At 34.8% G+C, this 23,398-nt stretch overlaps 1 protein-coding gene across 8 annotated transcripts in view; it reads right to left on the minus strand.

Moving 5' to 3' along the window:
• Akap11 (A-kinase anchoring protein 11) overlaps window positions 1-23,398 on the minus strand; it is a 47,759-nt gene that overhangs the window by 17,872 nt on the left and 6,489 nt on the right. For all 8 annotated transcript variants that reach the window (XM_048800967.1, XM_048800968.1, XM_048800969.1 and 5 more), the window contains 6 exons: window positions 15,658-15,767; window positions 10,833-10,949; window positions 9,707-9,754; window positions 8,233-8,367; window positions 6,686-6,950; window positions 1,646-6,140 (listed from right to left, as the gene is read on the minus strand). In XM_048800967.1, the coding sequence (XP_048656924.1) occupies window positions 1,646-6,140; window positions 6,686-6,950; window positions 8,233-8,367; window positions 9,707-9,754; window positions 10,833-10,949; window positions 15,658-15,717 (5,120 nt within the window). In that variant the 5' untranslated portion in view covers window positions 15,718-15,767. The remainder of the gene's footprint in view (window positions 1-1,645; window positions 6,141-6,685; window positions 6,951-8,232; window positions 8,368-9,706; window positions 9,755-10,832; window positions 10,950-15,657; window positions 15,768-23,398) is intronic.

Consider the following 23,398-nt stretch of genomic DNA (forward strand, 5'->3'; position numbering starts at 1 on the left):
TGGCATTGTGGCTCACCTAGCATGTGCGAGGCACTGGGTTCAATCCTCAACACCACATAAAAATAAATAAATAAAATAAAGGTACTATGTCCAACTACAACCAAAAAAAATTTATTTTTAAAAATATATACACACATACACTGGAGGTATTGGCTAGGTCCTGAGAATAATGTCTTAGAAACACTGATCTACAGAGTTCCTCCCACGAGACTGGGATGGTGGGTGGGAAGGGTTAGGAAGAGGGATAGAGGATGTTAAAATGATCTGAGGCTACTTGGGGAAAGAGGAAAGTTGAATCAATTGTTGAAAAAAAAAAAAAAAAAGCCTAGCTCACTACCACTTATTTTTAATATTAATTAACCACATATTATGTATTTATCATCTAACCAACAGGTTATCATGAACAAAGAAAATGTGGGTCTATGACAGAGGTTCACAAACTTTTGCTTTGAAGGGTCAAATGGTAAATACTTAGATGTTGTTGCCTATATGGTCTCTGGTGCAACTGCTCTACTTCCATTTTAGCAAAAATGTAGTCACCAAAAATATATAAATTAATGAGTATGGAGATATTCCAATAAACTTTATTAATGAAGACTGAAATTCAAATTTCATGTCACAAAATATTCTTTTGATTTTTGTCAAACCATTTTTTAAAATGTAAAAACTATTCTTAGCTTGTGGTCCACATAAAACTTAGCAGTAGGCCATAAGACAGCCACAGATTGTAGTCTACCAACCTCTGATCTAGGAGTCTGCCTAATTAAGGCAAACAGAGACCTAGCCTTATTGCCCAGAAACTTACAGCATCTTTCCTCCCAAGAGGATGCCACAGGACAACTGGATTCAAGAGTCCTAGCCAAACAGCATCTCTATTTAAGGACAGCCAAGGAAACAGGCAGTCTTGGTCTTAAGTTGACAAAAGTTATTCAAAAAATCTGGTATACCATGTGACTCAACTAAGTTCCACCTCAATTCATTTTCTCTTTGCATTGGGGCTTGCAAATAATAATCCTGCAAACTAATACCATAGGTTAGTCCTTACATTTTCTGAGGAAGAAGGCTCAAAGTGAAAATGTTCATCAATCTGTTAGAATCACAGAGCAAAAGAGACAGCTACTAAAGGAAAGGACACAGTATGATCATCAGAACCCTTAAGGTTGTGAACTGATCAAGAGGGGCAGTGTCTCTGGTAGAAGTATTTAGAGGATATTGTTTTATTCCTCAAAACAGTTTGATTAAACCATGTTCTTCATAAGAAAATTTACCTTTATAAACAAGAAAAAGAAAATACTACACAAAAATCTAAGAGTAGTAAATTAATATGACAATAGTCTATATTTACTCTATAAAAGTCTCCAGCTATTTCTTTGACTCTACCTACTTCATAGATTCATGAACTTGGACAAAGTGATTATCTTCTCTAACCCTCATCTTCCAGCCCTGTAAATGGACGATACCTTTCCTCAAAAGGGATCAAGAAACAAAATACATGAAAGTCGTATGTAGGATACAAAACCACACACAAATGCAATGGGAAAAATATTTCCTAATTTAGGATTAAAATAATCATACTTTCATGAACAGGATCTAAGACACACATGATCAAATTTAATTTTTTATTTCATCTTAAGAAAGGACTTACCTGCTGACGGCATGTCCAACATTCGTCATAGCTGACGTCATTATTTCTGTGGTAAGACTTTCAGCAAAGCTAATGCCATCTTGTCCAATGCCACTATCAGCTGCCAAACTGGTATTGCTCAGCTCTCTCTCTGCTTTTTCAATAGCTTCAGCAACTATCTTCTCAGCAAGCACTGTCTTTTTATCAAGATTAACATGAATTTGAGGGACATCAAGATGAAAAATTCTAGATTTTCGATAAACGTTGCTAAATTTTGTATTTGAAACTGGCTTATTTGTAGCATATGAACCCTGTTTGGAAAACTGCTGAGATGAATTTCCAGTACAATCATGGAGTTCTTTAAGGTCACAATATCTGCAAGCTTGATTTATAAGGGGTGACAACTTTTCTGCATAAGTGATCCTATCTGCTGACCTTGCGGTCTCAGACACTTGGAAAACTGTGGATCCTAGACTTAGCTCTAAAGTATCATCTACTACCTTTTTAGCATACTGTTCTATAGCTTGAACAATATTCTCTCCACATCCATATCCACTTAAGCTATCTGTACTATGGTAAAATCCATGATTTTGTGAGGAAGGCTGAAGAGACTTAGGAAACTCTGGTTCAGTAAGACATTCAGTATCTTCAATACATCCAGATTTTTCAAAAAGGCAAGAATCTGTTAAGGATTTTGGCATGTCAAATGTAGGTGCTATCAGCTCTTTTTTAACATCTCTTGTTATGCTGTGAGCAAGAGAGGCCGAAAAACTACAGAGTTCAGAGTGCTCATTTCTACATGTATCCTGGGTCCTTTCACAACTTTGATTTTTACAAAGGTGACCTCCATTTTTTTTTCTTTGTACTTTTTTATCTACTTCTTCATGGTACTCTTTATTTGAGAATATTAACAGGTCGTTGCTGGTTTTCCACTGTGAGCTTTGCAGAGGGAACATTTTTGAGTTGTACTTCATTTTAGCTGTCTTGGCTGCTTCACGTAATCCTGACTTAACAGATCGATAAGCAAGCCTGTTGGCATACTGATCCATTATTAACTCACCATTCCCACCTTCCTGTTTCAGTATTTGAATAACATGACCTGCATATTCATCTGTCACACTTTCACAGCTGGGATACTTATATGTCAGACCTGGCATACAATAAGTTGGTGGTAATGAAAGAATAAATGAATCTGCTTCTCTTGGGTGTGCTAAAACCTCAGTTTCCAACTTCTCTTCCAATTTATAATCTTGGTCTCCATCAATATGACAACTATTCTTCTTCTGCCTGAAAAATACACAACTTCTAACTTTTGCTATTTTCTCAGCTTCTGCAATGACCTCTGCTGCCATATCACCTGCAAAATTGCAGGTCTGTAAATCTGCATCTGAATGACTTAAAAGAGTAGGTGATATAATCTGTTGACTCTGTAAATTTAAGCAAGGACTTTGACCCTCAGGTTCTTGAGTTATTTTATGATCCAAATGAGAGGCTGCCATTTCAGTTGCAAGAGAAATGATGTGGGTAGCTAATGCTTCTGCAAACTGGACTTTCTTCCCTGAGTGCTCTGACTTCACATCCGTTTCTGGATGCTCTTCACCTTCACTACTTTCAACTTCTTCTGAAAGAGATCGCATGAGTTTCAACATGAACTCTTCTTTTTCTATAGTATTTTGTTCACTTTCAGACAAACTACAAACAGATGAGTTGTGAGGTGTAGAAGGTGGTGTAGCCGGTGCAAATTCTTTGGCTAATTCCCCCTTCAGCTTTTTGGTTAACTTCTTGATATCCCACTCAGAACTAGCTTGAGATGGTACCAGAGGAGTTGATGGAGGAGTATCAGGTGTTACATTTCTGTCTCTGATTTTCTGTTTATCTTCAACATGCAAACCATCTGCACAGGTAAGGACTGTAGAAGAGAAACTTTGTGAGTTGTGAAAAGGGCTTTCCTGTCCAAAAGAAAAGGCTTCAAGTGCTGTATTATTCGAATTATGCTTTTTTATTGGTTTATCCCTGGCAGGTTCCTTCATATCAGGTTTTTGACTTGCCATTATTGTACAAGGTGGTAGAGCTGCTGAAGAAAATCCATGAGCCACAGATTCTTTATATTCTGGAACACAATCCTTTCCAACTGAAACTGAACAGTGAGATAAGTGATCTTGAGTCTCAAGACATTTGGGGAACTTTTCTAAGGTTAACTTTGATTCTTCTTCTGGAACAATCAAGCCTTCCTTATGTACTACATTTTTATCTACATTTGGGATCATTGATTTGCTTTTATCTATGGAATGTTTAATAATAGATTTAGACAACTGTTCAGCAAACACATCCTTATTGTTAACTTCACTCTGTTGGGTTGCTTGATCACAGTGGGAAAAAGGAGAGATTTTTCCCTTCATTGTTTCAGTTAAATAATCTGTGTGTTCACCAATTGCTTTTGTAACATCAAATGATGTCATTGACTCTAAAGTTTCATTTACTATTGTATGCACCATTGCTGCAGAGAAGTTGCGAATAATCACAGGATCAGTTGTTAATTTTGAGGAACTTTGCATTTCAACATCATCATGAGTTGGTTTACAATCATTTTGGTCACCCGGATTGTGTTCTGAAGGTAAACAAATATTTCTGAGGCAAGCTACTTCTTCTTTGTTTTTTGTAGCAACATGTGCTTGCATAGAATCACCATTTAAATTACTTTCACCAGATGACAGTTGAGACTTTGCCTGATATAAAGTAGAGGAAATATGATATGGGAGAAGGGCACTTCCTGCCAAGGGCACTGGTATGGAAGTGACAATTCCTGAAGTACAAAACAAGGCCTGCTGCACTGTATACGCCTTTTTATATTCCTGCACTGGTTTTGTCACCATAATTGCTTGATTGTTAAAAGATGGGGAAAATGTGAAGGTCTGTGTTGATGGTACTACACTTTCTGCACTCACATACTTGATGTTATCTGTAGATAAACTAACTGCTGCCTTTGTTGTGAAAGGCACATCAACTTGTGATAGCTCAATGAATGCTTCCTGTATTACAGACTCAGACAAGTCTTTTGCATATGACTTCACTATTTTGTTTTCAAAGTCAAATGACTGACACTGTGGAGATGTAGGTGTTGGAGAATATGAAAACTGACACACTTCCATGATGCCTTCAAAAACAAGCTCTTCAGCAAGATCTGCAGCAAACCTAGCAACTGTGTTTGTAAATATCTGCTTCTTTACATACTGTAAATCTTTTAAGGCATTTGATAAGGCTTCATTCACCAAAAAACTGGCCAGGCCACTAATGGCACGTTCTTTCAGCGAAAATGCACGCTGCCTTCTCAGTTCATTAAATGCCATCTGAAAAACAGATGATGTCAATTTGATGGCTAAATGGCACAAGACATTGGTACATGAAGAGACTCCTTTCTGTAAGTCTTTAAATGCACTGCCAAAACTTTTTTCCACCAGATCTGATGCAAATCTCTGAATGCTATCTTTAATCACTGAAGATTTATTTTTAGGTTTATCTTCATGATCAAGGCTTCCATGCTTAAAAGGCACAGTTTTACTTTCTCCTCTTTCAGTACTATTAACGTTTGACATTGAATCAGAATGTTGGGCATGAAGAACTGAGCCTAGTACTTCACATGAAATGTTATCTGCATAATCTTCATAGGTGTAATAAATAGAATCATGATTTTCATGAATCCTATCTCCACCACTATCTGTTTGACAGAAACATTCAGCAGGAGTACAGCTTCCAAGAGGACTAAAAGCAGAGGATCGAATAGGGCTAAACAAACCACTATCTTCCCCTGATGCCTTGACAGGGCGAGGAGAATCTGGAGTATCACACAGGTTACCATATGGAGATTCTGGTTTACGAGGAGTTGGTTTCCTAACGTTAGCTGGAAGATCTGGACAATCAAACTTGAATTTCTGAGGATTCATACAAGACTTTTCATGTTTATGTCCTTTCTTCTGAGATGACTTCCCTATGACAGGATCTTTTATAAATACACAAGAAGTCTCTGAAGTTTGTTCTAGTTCATCAAACTGATCAAAACTATCAAAAAATTCACTTACTTCTGAGTCTGAATCCTCTACATCATCTTTCATCACAGGAATTTTAGGCAGCTCAAGTTTTGCTTTTAAACTTTTTTGATATCCCTCTTCATCCAAGAAAATAACAGGACTTGGACTTGAGCATTCAGATTCAGATGAATAGGCAGGAGAAGAAGAAGAAAAAAACGTTTTCTGGGTATCACTACCTTTGTCTGAAGCATTAGATGACCTATAGAAACTTCTTTGGATCCAAGGCTCTGAAATTGATGTTGTGACTGAAGTTTTCACAGAAGGTGGTTCTTTCTGTCCCAGAACATTTATTAAAGAAGATGAGGGTTTAGCCAATGACTTCTGCTGTCCAGAGCTAACCATAATCTTTAAATCACGGGGTTCTAAGTGATGAGCAGAAAGAGTCTGAGAAGCAGCATCACACTGGCTCCTCAGTGTAGTAATGTTTATTCCTACAGGTAAAGAACAGAACTCTTTAAACATTTAAATCAATGGAATAAATTGGCATTAAACATGAAATGTTTATTTGCAATGTAAATGTTCTGTATACTACGTTGTTAAACAGAACGATTCATCTCAAGTAACACATCAAAGCAAATATGCCTTTTACTAAAATAATTTCATTTTATCCTAAGGGGATACCTATTCTTAGCATACTATCATGCATGTTAGAATCATTACTACAGTGACTCTGCCAGCTAACTCTTCTACCATTTGAATATCGCCATGTTCCAGACACTGGGTATTGAGGTAAATAGGGTGTGAACAATATTACCTTAAAAAGAACAGAAATCGTAAAAGTAAAAACCAGGTAAGAAGGAACCTAAAAATCTCAGGGAAATTAATTCTTCTGCAACTAAAAAGAAGTTAGTATGCTTAAACTGGATCAAATTTCAACATAAATTTCAACCAAACAAGTGTGCCTTAAAACTTCCAAAACTGAACTTTTGATTCCAATCTACTACTAGGAAAAAATGTTCAGTAAAAAAAAACAAACCATCATTATATAGCTTTGAAGTCTCTTCTTCTTCTAACTGCTCAAAAGCAGTGACAAAGTCATCTTCTATGGAAGACACAGACTGGTTAGTATCATCATCATCTTCATTAGTGGTCTCAAGTTGGCGCTTCTGATGCAAGTACGTGTCCAGGGTGTATCGTATACCAGTAGCATATTTACTTAGGAGACTAAAGATAAAATCGATTCTGAGTCTTGGTAATGTAGGTGACACTCTCATGACACAAAGCATTCCAGAATGATGACTCTTGGGAAAGATCAAAGGTGATTTTTTAAAAATTTAATTTTAAACACAAAACATTACCTGGAAGTATAGCCTAGAAATAATACAATCTCAGAAAACAAACAACAACAAAAACCCAAGAAATGTATGACTGACTCCCTTGACAACGTTTAATTCTTTTGTCTCTTCTTTATAATCTCATTTACTAATCTCTTTTTCTACCATCTTCCTCTATCTATGTATTCAAATTCTACCCAGTCTATTTCCATAAATGTTATAAGACCTACCATCTGTCCACTCACCTGTCTCACCAGTTTATACTGTAAACTGCTTGAGGGCAGGAGCCAGTTTCTATTTTACTTTTTATCCCATTTTCTCATAGATGGCAGAATAATGCTACTTTCCCTATCACAGTTAAAAAACTGTACCCTCCTTTTACTTAAATTTCTCTAGTATTAAAACTTAAGACAATGTTTACAGTCAAGATTAAAAGTCCCAAACTTTCCTTCATATATTATCTTTAAAAATGCAAATACTGACAATGATTTATTATAAAAAGTAGAAACCAAATAGAATAGCTAATATCCTTATATTCTAGCATATAAAGAATATAATTAAGGAAATGAGGCAAACAGTTCTATCCTTTATCAGTAGATCTCATAAAGAACACAGCAGTATTTTATACCTAGAATACGCAATCCAAATTTTAAACTTACTGGTTCAATTTTAAGTGTTTTACCTCCTAAAATGCAAATCATTTTTCCTTGATGCATTATCAACAAAACCATTATTTAGCAATGAATTAAGGTTAAGTATTATGAAATTAACCACCTGGCTTAGTGGTATAATTTTTTTGTTTATAATAAAAAAATATATAGGATCATGTGTACACTTTACAAGGATAATTGTGAACTAAAAAATGAGCTGAAGTACATTCACTATAACATATAGCACGATGTTTATATAAATTTGGAATTGGCCATAAAAAAAATCATGCTATGGTTTATATAAAGGAAGAAACTATAGAAATCCATAAGGAATGAATTTCCATTAAAAAATTTGTACTTGCATATCACTATGAAACTTCACAGATATAAAATCTAATTTATAAGCTACAACCAAAATTACTGTTTCAGGGACATTAATGTTTCATGAGTTCAATTTCTTACAAATTCTATTTCCTTGAGATAGCAAAAACAAAACAACAACAACAACAAAATCATCCAATAAAAGTTTTATATTCTTGATCAAATGTAGTAAAATTTGCCCTGAAAAAAAATAATTAGAAATGATCTATAAAAGTTACCTGATTTAAAAGACCACTGCTTATATCTGATGATTTATTTATATCCTTCATACAAATAATTTCATTTTCATTTAGACTGCAGAAGTGAAGTGAATTCAGAAGATCTGGAAGTTCCAAAGAAACTGCAGCTAAATCCTAATTTAAAATAATAACAATATATTAACTGAAAGAATAACACTTTTATAGTTCCTAAAATGTGATCTCCATCCCAAAATAGTAAGGTCTATTGGTTATAAGATTTACATACACAATTTATATCCACAGACAATTTTTTAAACTAAAAAATAAAATATGAAATTATTTAATAATGGCTATTCCTGCAGCTTTCCAAACATATAGCTATCGAGCTATAAAATACATTTTAACATGGTACCTCACACATCCATGACAATTAGGCATTTAATTGTTTTTAGCAAATTTTAATCTATTGTCCTCAGATTTAAATCTAGCATTTTTCATACAGCATTCTTGGCTATCAAATGTACTTCTCTTCAGAACTTAAGTTTTAACTTTATAAAACACAAGTTCATTTTTCTGTCTCTCCTCTTGAAGGTATTATATTAGCTTTGTTTTTTCCTTCACTTTTTTACATAAATATTTTACCTAGCTAAGAATTATTAAAGTCTTTGACCTTTAAAGAGCACTTTGCTTTGCAAACATAGCTTTATCAGTAACTCTCAAAGACAAGCATTAGAAAAATACTTTGGAACTTTTCTCTTTCCAGGCATATGTTGTCAGAAATAAGTCCTCTCTGTTGCTTCTATCCAAACAATTTTCTTCCAGCTAAGGCAATAAGACATACAACAGAGTTTTTATTCTTAATCACCTGATATGTAGTATTCTAAAAGAATTGAATAATGTTATTTCTTTCTCTAGTAGGAGATACTTTAGCATCACAAGCAAGCACAAATTTTCAAACTGCAGGAAAAAAATAGTATATCTGCAGTAGCTTCAACCACGTTTTATGTAGCTATGAAGCCTTTCTTTGTTGATTTTAATATCCCCTACCAGTCCTTTTATATTTGCCTAAATCAAACAAGCTCAAATTTTTGCATTGGTTAACTGTGACTTTTTATAAGTTTTACATTTTACATTTAACTAATTCAACTAAAAATACAAGAACTTTACTATTGAAGTCAAATTATGAAAAGCAAAGAAAGAAGTGTCACATGCTATATAACACAAAGAATGAAGAAAAGGTCATCCTATAGTTTGCATTCTTTGAAGATAAATGCCTTCAGTAGTCAAACCTAACGTTGATTTCTAGACCAAGAATTATCAGTAAAAATGTTAAAAGTAAAAATGCCCAAAGCACACTAAAAAACTGACCTCAAAATATCACCTTTTAACTTTAAAAAGGAATGATATCAGAACTTAGTGTATATATTGGGCATTATGGTCAATGTTTTGTGGTCTCAAAATTTATTCCAAACAATCTCTCACAGTCCTTTCCAATTCTTTAAGTTGACCATACCTGTATATGCGCAGCATCTGTTTCTTCATTAAATCCCAGAAATGTGACCTTTATAAAAGAATAAGAAATAAAATGGAAAAAAATGCATTAATTTGAGTTTTTAAGTCTTGTCTCAGATTGTTGACAGAAATATAGACAGAAAAAAAAGCATAGTAAGGCATTAAAATGCTGACTTCCTTGAACAGAGTAATTTTTCAAGGATGATCCAAAAGGTTTTCCCCTAAAGATTTGGCTCCATACTGCAGTTCGTGAACTTCATAAAACACTTCCCTCAAACATATTTCAAATACTCACTTCTTCCCAATCCTCCTGCCACTCTTCACCTGCACTATTATATTCCTCTCCCATCTGATTCCTGCTGTCATACAACATATCCTATCAAAACTCTTCCATGCTTTCAAGGGAAAAATCCTAACCAGGGTTAGTTTATACCTTTAGCTTTCCCTCATTTTTATTCAAACACATGGTCCCCTTATCTGGGTCGGGAACTACCCAGTACATCCTTCCCTAAAGTTCTCAAAATTGTGTACGCTTGATCTGGATCTCTCTCCCTCTCTTGGATATTTACATGCCTAGCTCCTCCTCATTCTTCAAGTTTCAATTAAATGTGATCTTCTCAGAGAGGCTTTCCCTGAGTAGACCTCCAAGATTGCTTCCTCTAGTACTATGCATGATACCATCATTTATTATTTCTTTTAATGCCCTTATACAGAGATTATTCTGTAGAAGTTTAAATAAATTAAATTTCTAAGAAATGTCTAATGGCATGAGAAAATGCCACATTATGTTACAGAAAAAAATATATTTGGTACACAATTTTAAACTAATTTTTAAAAATATATGCATGAAAAATAATACTGGAAGGCAACACCAATGATTAAAGATAGCAGGAATCACTGAACACACTATTGAATGTCCAATGAGTGGTTAATAATATCTATAAATTTAATTACATGTGCTCACTATGATACATTAAGACAATTATGTTAGCCAGTATTTAAAACAGGAACTTTTAATACATGAAATAATATGTAGAGATTTTAAAAATAGGTCATACAGTTCTACAAAGATGATGGAAATACATTGAAGTTTATTAAGAAAAGGTTTAGAAAGTAGTAGGTCAAACCTCAGTTAAATTGGCATGTTCATTCTGCTTTAAACAGTCCTCTCCTGAAATACTGCATAGTTCCTTCTCACTCTGTAATAAAGATTTTACAGACTGGAACACATCATCACTGAAGCTCTAAAGAGAGAAAAAGACATTCTTATTTAGTTCTACAACAAGGCAAGACATTCTGCAGATATTTTAATTTTAAATGGAGAGACTTTATGATCCAATTAACATTCACTTGGCACCTTTACTGTCTGCAAAACTTAATTCAGCTTAGAAGAAAAGTTCCATTCAGGTGATAAGGCTTAATAAGTCTTCCATGTGTCCAAAACACACTCAGCACACCAGAGCCTCTGCATTCAGATCACTGGCAGACTACAAAGGCCCTCACACCCCAGCTTTTATTACCTTATGCTAAAACTAACAGATTGCATATCTGATTTCCAAGTCACTGACAGAACAGATACAACAATTTCTATAATGAGTGAGACAATGTGGGAGTTATAATAAAGAACACTAACAACAGTGACTATTCCCTTAACATAGAGACAAAGAAAAAAGAGTTATTCCAAATATGGTCTTTCAGCCATCATCATACAACTGTATGAAGAAAATGAGGGAGCAGATTCCAGATTTAGGGGAGGGGACTGTCATAAGTACAAAAGGAGGAAATACTTACATAGAGAAAATGTGTATTATAATTGGCTATAAAGAAAACATTAATTTTTTTCTACCTTATTCCCCTTCTGATTTTGATCTGTTCTTCAATCAGAAATGTCCTTACTCCTCAGTCTTCCCCTATAGAAATCCTACTCATGCCAAGACCTGAAGATTTTTCTTAATCCCTTAATTATAACAAAATCCTCTCAAAGTTCCTGACACATTGTTTGCAACATTTAATCTAAAAGAAACTTTCTTAAACATTTATCCTAAATCACATAATATTATAATTACTACACTCACATATATTTGTCTTTCCTATGTATTAAATCAAATTATGGAGTCAGACTGTATTTCATTCACTTTGTTTACCCAGATTTCAAAACCTTACATATCAATATGAACCTACAACTCCTTAAATATATGTACCACCTTTTTCCACTAAAGAGTCTTAGAAACACTGACTCTCAGTGGCAATGAGCATACCCAGTACCCAGATTTTGGTTTCTTAATCACCAACAAAAAGACCACAGTTCCTCAGAAAAATGGCCGGTTCTAGATCAGAGGTAAAGAAAGCACAATGTGAGCCTGGAACATCTAACTATGCCAGAAAATGCATGGAAGTACTCCAAGACTTAATTGGATCTTTAAAAAAAAAAAAAAAAAAAAAAACACAGAAACCAGCTTGAAGGAATTCCTATTATCCAAATTTGGGCAGAGTCATAAAAAATAAAAATGGCTGGGCATGGTGGTGCAAGCCTATAATCCCAGCAACTTGGGAGATTGAGGCAAGTTTGAGGCCAACCTCATCAAGTTAGCAAGGCTCTAAGCAACTTGGCCCTGCCTCAAAATAAAAAATTTAAAAAGGGCTTGGGATATATAGAGCACCTCTGGGTTCAATCCCCAGGACACCCCTCAAAAACAAAAAGGTAATGGATTATAACTGCTAATAATAACTTCTTCACCTATGAAAACCAACTGACATACATGGACAGAATGACTAAATTAGAAAATCCCATACTAGGCACTGTGGCACACACCTGTAATCCAAGCAGCTTGGGAGGCTGGGGTAGAAGGATCAGGAGTTTAAAGCCAGTCTCAGAAACTTAGGAGGCCCTAAACTACTCACTGAGATCCTGTTTCTAGATAAAATATCTTTAAAAGGGTTGGAGATGTGACTCAGTGGTTAAGTGCCCCTGGGTTCAATCTCCAGTACCAAAAAAAAATTTTTTAAAGAAAATTCCAAGCCTGGGGACATAGCTCAGTTGGTAGAGTGCTGGCCTCGCACGCACAAGGCACCGGTGGAACACCTAGCACCACAAAAAAATAAAGAAAGAAAAGAAAATTCCATTTGTAATCCTACCATAATTATTGTTTTAGGAAAAGAATCATCAAAGTACTCTAAATCGACTAGGCTAAAAGCTATTGGGAGCTGGGCATGGTAGCACATGCCAGTAATCCCAGAACTCCAGAGGCTGAGGCAGGAGGATTTCCAGTTCAAGGCCAACCCCAGCAACTGAGTGAGTCCCTAAACAACTTAGCAAGACACTGTCTCAAAATAAAAAATTTAAAAAAGGGCTAGAGTTCGTCTATTCCTCCCATGCTCCCGCTTCCTATCCAACTGTGAATCAGCCTCCTTATCAAAGAAAACATTCAGCATTTGGTTTTTTAGGATTGGCTAACTTCACTTAGCATTATCTTCTCTAACTCCAGGAAAGGAGGGGGCAGGGGTTATTTATGATGGTGGAATGTGATGATCACTGTTATCCAAAGTACAGATATGAAGACACGAATTGGTGTGACTATACTATGTATACAACCAGAGATATGAAAAATTGTGCTCTATATTTGTGTAATAAGCTATATATATATATATATATATATATTATATAAAGGAGGGGCTAGAGACTTAGCTCAGTGGCAAAGCACTCCTGGGCTCAAGCCCCAGTACTAAAAAAAGCTATTGGGAAACAAGATACTCATACTATCTCAAACTATCACCCTACAGGTTATTTATTAATCTCATAAATACAAAGATACTATGTGCATTCATACTGGAGATATCTGGTGTCTACATATCTTGACTATGGAATCAGGTCTAGCATCAAATAATATCAAACAAACTCTATCAAACTTGATCTGATAGAATGAATGCAACATTAAGTTTTAAGGTACAGGGAAAAACAAATGAATCCAAATTTACTCAAGATTTTCTATCATAAGTAAAAAAATCTAAACCACTGAAATGGTCTAGAATGGGGGAGATCAAATACACAAAACAATTAAATACAGTGTTTGAACTTTAACTGGACCCCAGATGAGAAACAACCAAAAAGTCAGAAGAACATCTGAGATAAGTGGAGAAATCTATGTAGGGACTATTCATTAGACGACATTACTAAATTAATAATTTTCTTAAGAGTGTTGACATGAAAATAATGTCTGTAGAGATACTCTCATATAATTGCAAAAGTGAAGAAAGGTTGTGTACAGGCATATGTCTGCACAGGTGTGTATACTGAGAAGAGACTGGGTACTGCAAAATATTAATAGAGGATGATCTAAATAAGGAATATATGAAGTGTTTACTATACTGAGGTGTTTTCCCCTAACCTGAAAATATTCAATATTTAAACAATTTTGTTTTCATTAAAGAATGGAGGTTTTCATACTAATTTACAATCACAAAATCAAGAAAGGAAAAAATATGTAATAAGTAATCTGACCTTGAACTATCAATATAAATTTGTGTGACTGCAAAACAAAGGGCAATCCTAGTATCCAGATCTTGGTTTCTAAAGACTTTTCAGGGTTCTTTGAAAAATAGTCAATTTGAGGTCTGAGGAAAGGTGAGACTGTGTCATACAACCAAAAAGATACAACCAGAAAGTAAGGAAGCTGTCAAAAAATTAAGAACCTGAGAAAAAAGGACACAGGCACCAGGTCTGGTTAGCTCCCAGGTATCAATCTGGGGACAGTTTGAGCACTTCAAATAAATAAATGAAACAAAAGATTGTAAAATACAGAATTATAAAAATTTATACATCCAGAGCAATACAAATAAATAAGAAAAAAATCCAAAGCAAAAATTCCAAAGCAATATAAATAGACAAATGAATGAGCGAGGGGAAATAAATTCACTTGCCACCACTAGAGGTGATAATTACATCAAGTCATTAATCTAAACATTATTAGTAGGAACTAAAGGACATTTACCCTTCCCTTACCCACCTTAGATAAACTATCTTCTCCCTTATGAGTGTTATCAAAAGAGAGAACAGAGTTGCCATAAAGAGAGAAGGAAAGCAAGAAAAACATTCTAGTGAAAGTCAAAGACTGTCTCACAGGTATGGACTGGTCAACAGTGTCATATAATACAGAAGGGTGGAGAAAGTAGTATGTCAGGTCTAACAGGTAAGGACTGGTCACCAATGTCATACAGTTCTAACAAACAAGCATGTGCCATCCTCCAGTCTCCATTTCTCTCTTCTTCCTTTAATTAATGCCCCAGCGTTTTAGCAAAGATAAAATATAAAGACATAGAAGATTAACCAAAGAGTTACAAAAGGAAGTAAAGAAGTTTTTCCTCAGACTACAAAGAAGAAAGGATCAAGGATCACATTTCATTTGGTCCCTACTAATTATTCTACATCTAGCAAAGGGGCTGACATATAATAAGTTATCAAATTCTTATTTGCTGAATGAATGAAGGAATGAATGAATGGTAACATTTTGTATCATCATCAGAGAAAAGTCAGAAGTACATAAGAAAGTTGATATCTGATACTCTATACAGAAGAGTATACCAAAGTTGGAAAACATCTGTTGAGAAGAAATGGAGAGGAGGTTTGTGATTTAAGAAAATAATCATGATCATGATTTTATAGCATTAATTCCATACATGACAATTTTTATATTATTTTAATGTTACTAATTTAAATAAGATTCAACTAAAAACCAAATCATAGCTTTAAAATGATCAATACTTTCATTAAGGGCTGGAGATATGGCTCAAGTGGTAGCGCACTCGCCTAGCATGCGTGAGGCACTGGGTTCGATCAATTCTCAGCACTACATAAAAATAAAGATAATTGTGTCCACCTAAAACTAAAAAATAAATATTAAAAAAAAAACTTTCATTAAAACTTTCATGAAAAGGAACCTAATATAATGAACTTACCTTTCTGACAGATGCTCTTGTCTTCATATGACTGTTTCTGAAAGACTGGAAAGTCGCCATACCTATATGACTATTATACGTAATTACTGAAGAGTAAATCTATTGAACACCTAAACAAAACATCAAAAGAAAACTTATTTATTGATCTTAGTAATGCAGGCAAACATTTTGTGCTAAAATAATTTCTTTAAATTCAGTCATTTAAAGAAAAATAAAAACAAAAATATTGAGCCCTAAAAATGTATTCAGCAATCCAACATATATATTTGACAAATAAGTGATATATGAAATTATTACAAAAAACTCCTATTTTTCAACTGTAAAATTATAGTATAGTTTACCCTTTTCTGATCCATTATCACTGTCCTTTTCAACTGAAAAGTCACAATAAGAATTATTTTTAAAACCTTTCAAATCTTAAATAGCATCATAAAAAGAATCCCAGCTTCCCTGCCTCCTAAAAGTCAACCTCATTTCTACATCAACAGTGAATGTTGCAGACATTCTTATCTCAGGCAAAATAAGAACATGAAATCTGTTCATATAAAATCAAAAAGATAAAAACAATTTAAGACCATACCAATGACTAGAGTGCAGGAACCATCCAAGTTAAATGAGTAATAGTACTTTACACACACACACACACACACACACCTCTAGGAGAAACTATCTTAAGTTTGGGGGGGAGGAGGGTAGCTGGGATTGAACTCAGGGGCACTTGACCACTGAGCCACATCCCAGACCTATTTTCTTTGTATTTATTTAGAGACAGGGTCTCACTGAGTTGCTTAGTGCCTTGCTTTTGCTGAGGCTGGCTTTGAACTTTCGATCCTCATGTCTCAGCCATCCAAACCGCTGGGATTATAGGCATGCACCAGCACACCCAGCCTAACTCTTAACTTTTAAGATGCTTTATTAAAAACCTTTCAAAATTTAAATCAACTTTGGCCATTAATCATTCAGTATCTACATTTGACTGTAGGACCTTGTCCATCCATTAAGATCTACTCATGTTACACACAAAAGATATAATGGAGATGAGAGAGTTCAAAGCCTTCCAGAGAAAAAGTTTTATTATAATAAAGAGTAGGAGTAGGGAGCTGGAGCTGGAGCTCAGTGATAGAGTGCCTGCCTCGCATGTGTGAGGCACTGGGTTCGATCCTCAGCACCACATAAAAATAAATAAAGATTGGGTCCACTTACAACTAAAAAAAAATTAAAAAAAAAAAAAAAGAGTAGGCATGCAAATTCTGAATAACCAGAAAATCTGAATCAATAAAGATTTAATAAACCTTAAAATCTTAGTTTCAAGTACCAAACTGGTCTTATCAAGGATTGCCCAACTGAGGTTTTCAAGACACTTGGTTAATACAGATTTATATTATGAAGAGATATATACTTATATACTTACTGGATAAGTTTACTGTGAGAATCAAATGGAAAATAATTTAAGGGAAGCACTTGCAAAATATAAAATACAGGCAAAAGATAAATTAAAATATTTACCTATGAACCAGAATGATCAAGACCAAAATTATCAAAACTGAATTTAAAGGTTTATCTGAACAAAACAAGAAGATAATCTTTTCATTTGTCTCAGGTCAACTTATTATTCTTTCTTCCCACAGTGTTCTCTTCAACTACCAGAAACCTCTAGTGGCAATGGAAATGCCACAGAATTCATATAAAAAATAAACTACAAGCCTGACGCGGTGCTGCTCGCCTGTAATCCCAGCAGCTAGGAAGGCTGAGGCAGGAAGATCTCAAGTTCAAAGCCAGTATCAGCAACAGTGAGGGGCTAACCAACTCAGTGAGACCCTGTCTCTAATTAGAATACAAAATAGGGCTGGGATGTGGCTCAGTGGTTGAGTACCCCTGAGTTCAATCCCCGGTACCCACCTCTAAAAAAAAAAAAATAAACTATAGAGGCCAACACAAAAATTCCAGAAAAGAAGAAACACTCAAAGCCTGCTCCTGAAGAAAGTGTCACCAACCTTCTAGAAGGCGATTTTATAATAACGTCAAAACTGAAAAAATTCCTACCCTTTGGTCCAGCAATTGTTCTGGGAATTCGTCAAGGCAAATAATAATCCTGGAGCATGTAAGGCTCTAAATTAGAGTTCATAACAAATTAAATGCTTGCTGAGAGGTTTATGTTAACATCTCATTGTACACTCCTGTTTTACAAGGAGAAAAACTAAGTAAGACAAGAGGAAATTAAACAATCCACCCAGGCCCATAAAAAAAATGGCAGAGCTAACATTCAAATTCAAATTTTCAAAATCCAGCTCTTAGCCATCCTCTATAGCGCATAAAGGTTTGAGAAGCTATTCATCAAACTTTATAACAGAAATAAAAAGCAATCTAGACACCAGAAACAGAAGAGGTGTTAAATAACCTTAGGTTTATTCCCACAGTGAGGTAATGGCAGCCATTAAAAAAAAACACTAAAAAAGTAATAATAATAAATAATAAATAAACAAACAATACTGAAGGATAGAGGTAAAGCACAGGTAACATCTTTACTTTCTGAGTTGAGTCCTAACCTTGCCTGAAAGAGGAGTCCAGAAAAGAGATGGAAATCAGTTATTACCTCTGCAGCTGTTGACTAAAGTCAACTGAACAAAGATAAACACTACCTCACAGGAAACTTTACCATAAAAATGACTTGCTATCTAGATGAAATGCCCACCCTAAATTGTGTCATGCCCCTGAGGCAGAAGACACACTTGTAAATGTCCTCAGTTGGAGTGTCTTAAGTGCTGAAACAACATCCTGGATTGGACAAGGCTAGCAATCCCAGTCCACTTTACCCATAATATTCCTGAATGGCAGGCCCAGACAGAATACTCTTATTCAAGGTCAAGAAATAAAGCAAACATGATCCAATAATTGGACCTATGAAAAAAACATTTAAAAACAAACGAACACATTAATAAAAATCCAGAAAAATATAATTATGCCACCCCCCCAAATTCATATTATCCAATAATACCTCAGAAGATATATCACTGTTTAAAATTAATAAAAATGAAGCTAAGTTTAATTCCACATTTATACTATGCTTCACTCATGGAAGAAACACAATTTACTCCACTATTTACCCTACTCCATTACTTCAACCTAAGGTAAAATGTTGTCTCACAAAGAAAAATCCACTAGAAAGTATCTGCACAACATAAAAGCGAATCCAATATGAAATGACATAACATATTTCTAGTAAAGCAAAGAAAAAAAAACAATCTTTGGAAATGATACATAGATAAATGGAGGAGAGAAAAACAGCCAGAGCAAGATTTCATCAACGTCTTATAAATTAAGAATCTAGTTTTAAACATTGTACAAGAGGAACAAAAAACACAGTATTTTCCCCTGAAATACCCTTGTACTACAATAAACTTTTTGCTTAATTCTCATTTTATACCCTATTCTGGGTGAATAAATAAGAATTATATATGGGAAATAACTGTGTTAGCTATAACAAAATAAAAAATAAAAACCAATCTAGATTGGAAAAAAAAAAGCAGATCAGAGTCAAGAAAGTACAAAAAGCTGAAATGTGAGCTGACAGAGCTCAGGAAAGATTTAGAAAATAAAAATATTATCATTAAGCAGCTGAAATCCCCCTAGAAGCAATAAAAAAATATTAAGGAAAAAAACTTAACACATTTAATATAGAAAATATTTAATAGATATAAGAAAAATTGCTGAATGTAAAAGGAAACAAAGTAATTAGAGAAACAATTATAAACAATAGAGAACAGAGACATAGGGCACTATGAATAAGCATAGTTCTTTTATCCCACAACTTCACTTATAAAACTTACCCTACATGTATACATGCACAAAGTTCACCAAGATATGTCAAAAAATATTTACCAAACCGGGTAAACTAAAATAATGACAGGTTCAACACGAGAAAGGAATTTTTCTTTTTTCAATGTTATAAAATGTCATCTACCTATATTATGGGAAGATGATAGATGATTAAGTAAAATATGCCTATTCTAGCATGCTTCCATTTTTCTCTTTTGTGTAAAATCTATGTCACTACAAGTGTGTATTTACATATGTAATACAAAAGAGGGCACACACTAGATGAGTAAAGACTGATTTTATCTGGGGAAATGCAATTATGGGTGTGGTCTATTGTTTGTTTGCTTTTTGGTCTGTGTGTATATCCTGTATTTTTCTGGATACACATAAATTCTTTTACAATAAAAAATATTCCCCAAATTTTCTCTCTGTCCTCTGGCCTAAGAAGTGTTCAAGTCAACATCACCTGTAACTTGACCTTTTTATATCAGGAAAATTAACCATGCCAAGAGTATAAAATACCTTTCTAGTCAACAATATTGTTTTTTATTCCCCCATACCCAGGATTGAACCCACAGGCACTTAACCACTGAGTCACATCTCCAGCCCCTTTTATATTTTATTTAGAGACAGGGTCTCCCGAAGTTGTTTAGGTCCTAGCTAAGTTGCTGAGGCTGGCTTTGAAATTGAGATCCTCCTGCCTCAGCCCCCTAAGCCACTTGGGATTATAGGCATGCGCCACCATGCATGGCAAAATTGTTCTATCTAGACTTGCCTCCTAATGCACCAATTCTCAAACTTCAGAACACATACAAATCAGCTTAGTTCTAACACTAACACACACACACAAACACATACTCAGAAGTACAGAGTTGGGTCTACCTAGAACCCAGAAATCCATATTTTTAATGAATATTTTATATAATTTCTACTGAGAAATACATCTTTCTACCCAGACATGGGTTTCCTTCCCTACATTCTTTCAAAACTTGTTACTCCAATACTAATAATTCCTTACCTTCCATTGTTATCCTCTTTGGTTTTCATTTTATTTAGTTTTCCAAAGATATTTTACCTCTACCTCTGGTTTTAACAGTGCGAATTAACTCCCTTAATTTATATCTTCAGTTCAGCTCTGTGTTCCAGTTTTAGTTCCTTATATCCAATTTTCTATGAGACACTTCTAACTAAATATCCTTGCTACAGTTTGGTTATGATTGTACCCCAGCAGTCCATGTGTTGGGAGATTTGTTCACCAGTGCTGGGAGGTGGTGGAACATTTCAAAAAATGGGGCCTAATGGAAGGTAATTAGGACCTGAGAGCATCAACCTCATAAATGGATTAATGTTACCCTGTGGGGATACTAGCTCTCATGGGACTATATTAGTACTCAAAGAAGGGAGTCTTTAGAAAGAGACATTGGCCCCTTCTGCTCTCTGGCTTCCTGTTTCACTATGTGATCTCTTCTTCTACACAATCCCACCATGATGTCATATGCCATGTTGTCATATACTCTGAAGATCATCACAAGAGGCTGAACAGATGGAACTACCCAACCTTGGACTTTGTGCCTCTAAAACTATCATAGTTAAATAAATCTCTTTTCTGTATAAAGTACCCAACCTCAGGTATTTTGGTATAGCAACACAAAATAGACTAAAACAATCCATTACTCTAAAATTAGTTGTTCAAAATCTAAATAAAACTTTCTCCCTAAACAATTTCCTCCTGTATTCTGTTTCAGTAAGAGCCAGAAACCAACCTCAGACAATAAGCCAAGAAACTAACCTTCTCCCCAATCCTACAGAGCATTGTTCCTTGTAAATCCCCAGCCCTAACCTGTGATGCTCCTAAAACTGTCTCAAATCTACCCTCTCACTTCCATAAGCTGAAGTGAAACTAACTCTTCACACATTAGTTCAAGGACCTCCCCACTTAAGGAAGGTTTGGCTTATCATTTCTCCCTCCTTGTCCAATAGTACTACCTCCTTTATATTCCCAAAGTGGTTTGGTGTCAGTGTTTGCATACCTCTCTCCTGTTGTGAGTTCCCTGAGCATAAAAGTGCTTTATGTATTTGTACTTTATAATAGGCATTCAAACACTTGCTGAATAAAAATATTATTTTAAAAAGCAAAATACACTTTTAAATGTTTGAGGTCTACACTTAATGGAATTATTTGTAAAAACACATTTAAAAGTTTGTAACAATTTGTTTTATAATATTTGCGATTACATTTTTAAATATGCTCCAAATACACATTTTGACTAAATGCAAAATGGTCAGGTGTTAAAAATCAATGTTCTGTTGAATATGAATACAAAAAAAGGTATACACACACACACACACATACATACATACATATATGCAACTTTGGTTTGCAAACATTAAACAAGAAGTAATACAGGACTGTGACATCCCTAAGGGAAGGGAAACACCTGTGGCCTTTCCAGAGCACAACACATGGACAGGAAAACCAAGTAGTCTAGCAGCCTCAGTAAGTTTTGGACAAAGAGAACATTTTGGAGAAACCAGGGTGGCTATACACAGTAGGACACAGTACCAGAGTGAGAATATTATGAGAACAATAGATCTAAAAGAGTTATATTAGAATAGTTGGCTAAAAACTACGCTGTGCTAAGTACCTGAAGCTGGGGAAATAACAATCAGGGAGTAGTAAGTCAAACAATATCTGGAGCCAGACAGAGCTCAGAATAGTTTACACTTTCACTAACCAGAGTTGAAAAACCTTGTAGGATATTCGACCAATGGATAGACTCTTCAGAAGGAAGAGGTCTTTGTGGTGGGGGTGGGGGGAGACATCACTACTACAGGCTCTTCTAGACATCCACAAATAAGTTTAAAAAGCAGGACTTGAAACAATTCAACAGATTACAAATAATCTAAATGTTCACCCCAACAAAATTAATACTCTTGGGAATTATAAGTTAAGCAAGCAACAGCATAAAACTCAATAGTGGCATATAATCAAAAGTATGAGACATGCAAAGAAGGAGAAAAATATGACATATAACTAGGGGGAAAAAGGCAATAAATGGAGGCCCAAAAATGACAAGAGATCCGGACATGAAGAGAAAACAAACTGTCATAGTATAGTATAAGTATGTTCCATACACTCAAAAAGGGAGAGAAAAACATGATTCAAGATTAAAGAAAGAATCTGAAAATATAAGAGACCAAAACTGAACTTAGAAAATAAAATATTGCCAACATGAAACATACAGTGGATGCAACCAATAGCAGATTAAACACTGAAAAAGAAAAGTTAAGTGAACTTGTAGACAGTGTTTACTTGTAGACAAAAAAGAAAAAAAGAAAAACACCTATCCAAAATAAAACTGAGGGAAAGGCATAAAAACAAACCCTGAGCATCAGTGACATTAAGCACTGTAAAAATGGTTGGTACACAGAGTCCCAAAAAGTGAGGTGTGGGGGTGGGGAAGGCAGTCCCAAAAAGTGAGGGAGAGGACACAAGAAAATCATAAAAAGTGACCGATCCAAGAAAGCTCAATAAACACCAAGAAGAATAAACATAAAGAAAATCACCCCAAGGCATATCATAACCCAAGTACTAGAAACCAGTGATAAAGAGAAAATCTTAAAAGTAATGGGTGGGGGGAGTACACAAAGCAGAGAACAAAGCACAACAGACTTCCTACCTACCCAAGTCAGAAAACAAAGATGATGGAACACTATCTTTAAAGCAGAAAGGGAAATAAAAGTGCTAACCCAGATATCCGTACCTAATGAAAATGTCTTTCAAAAATTAAGGCAAAATGAACTTATTCATAAGAAAAGATGAAAATTCATCACCAGTTGATCATCATTAGAATAACCATGAAAAGAAATTCTTGAGGCAAACAAAAACAATACCAGATGGAAATCTGGATCTATATGAATGAGT

This window comes from Marmota marmota, unplaced genomic scaffold (assembly GCF_001458135.2).
Source record: "Marmota marmota marmota unplaced genomic scaffold, marMar, whole genome shotgun sequence".
Lineage (NCBI taxonomy): Eukaryota > Metazoa > Chordata > Mammalia > Rodentia > Sciuridae > Marmota > Marmota marmota.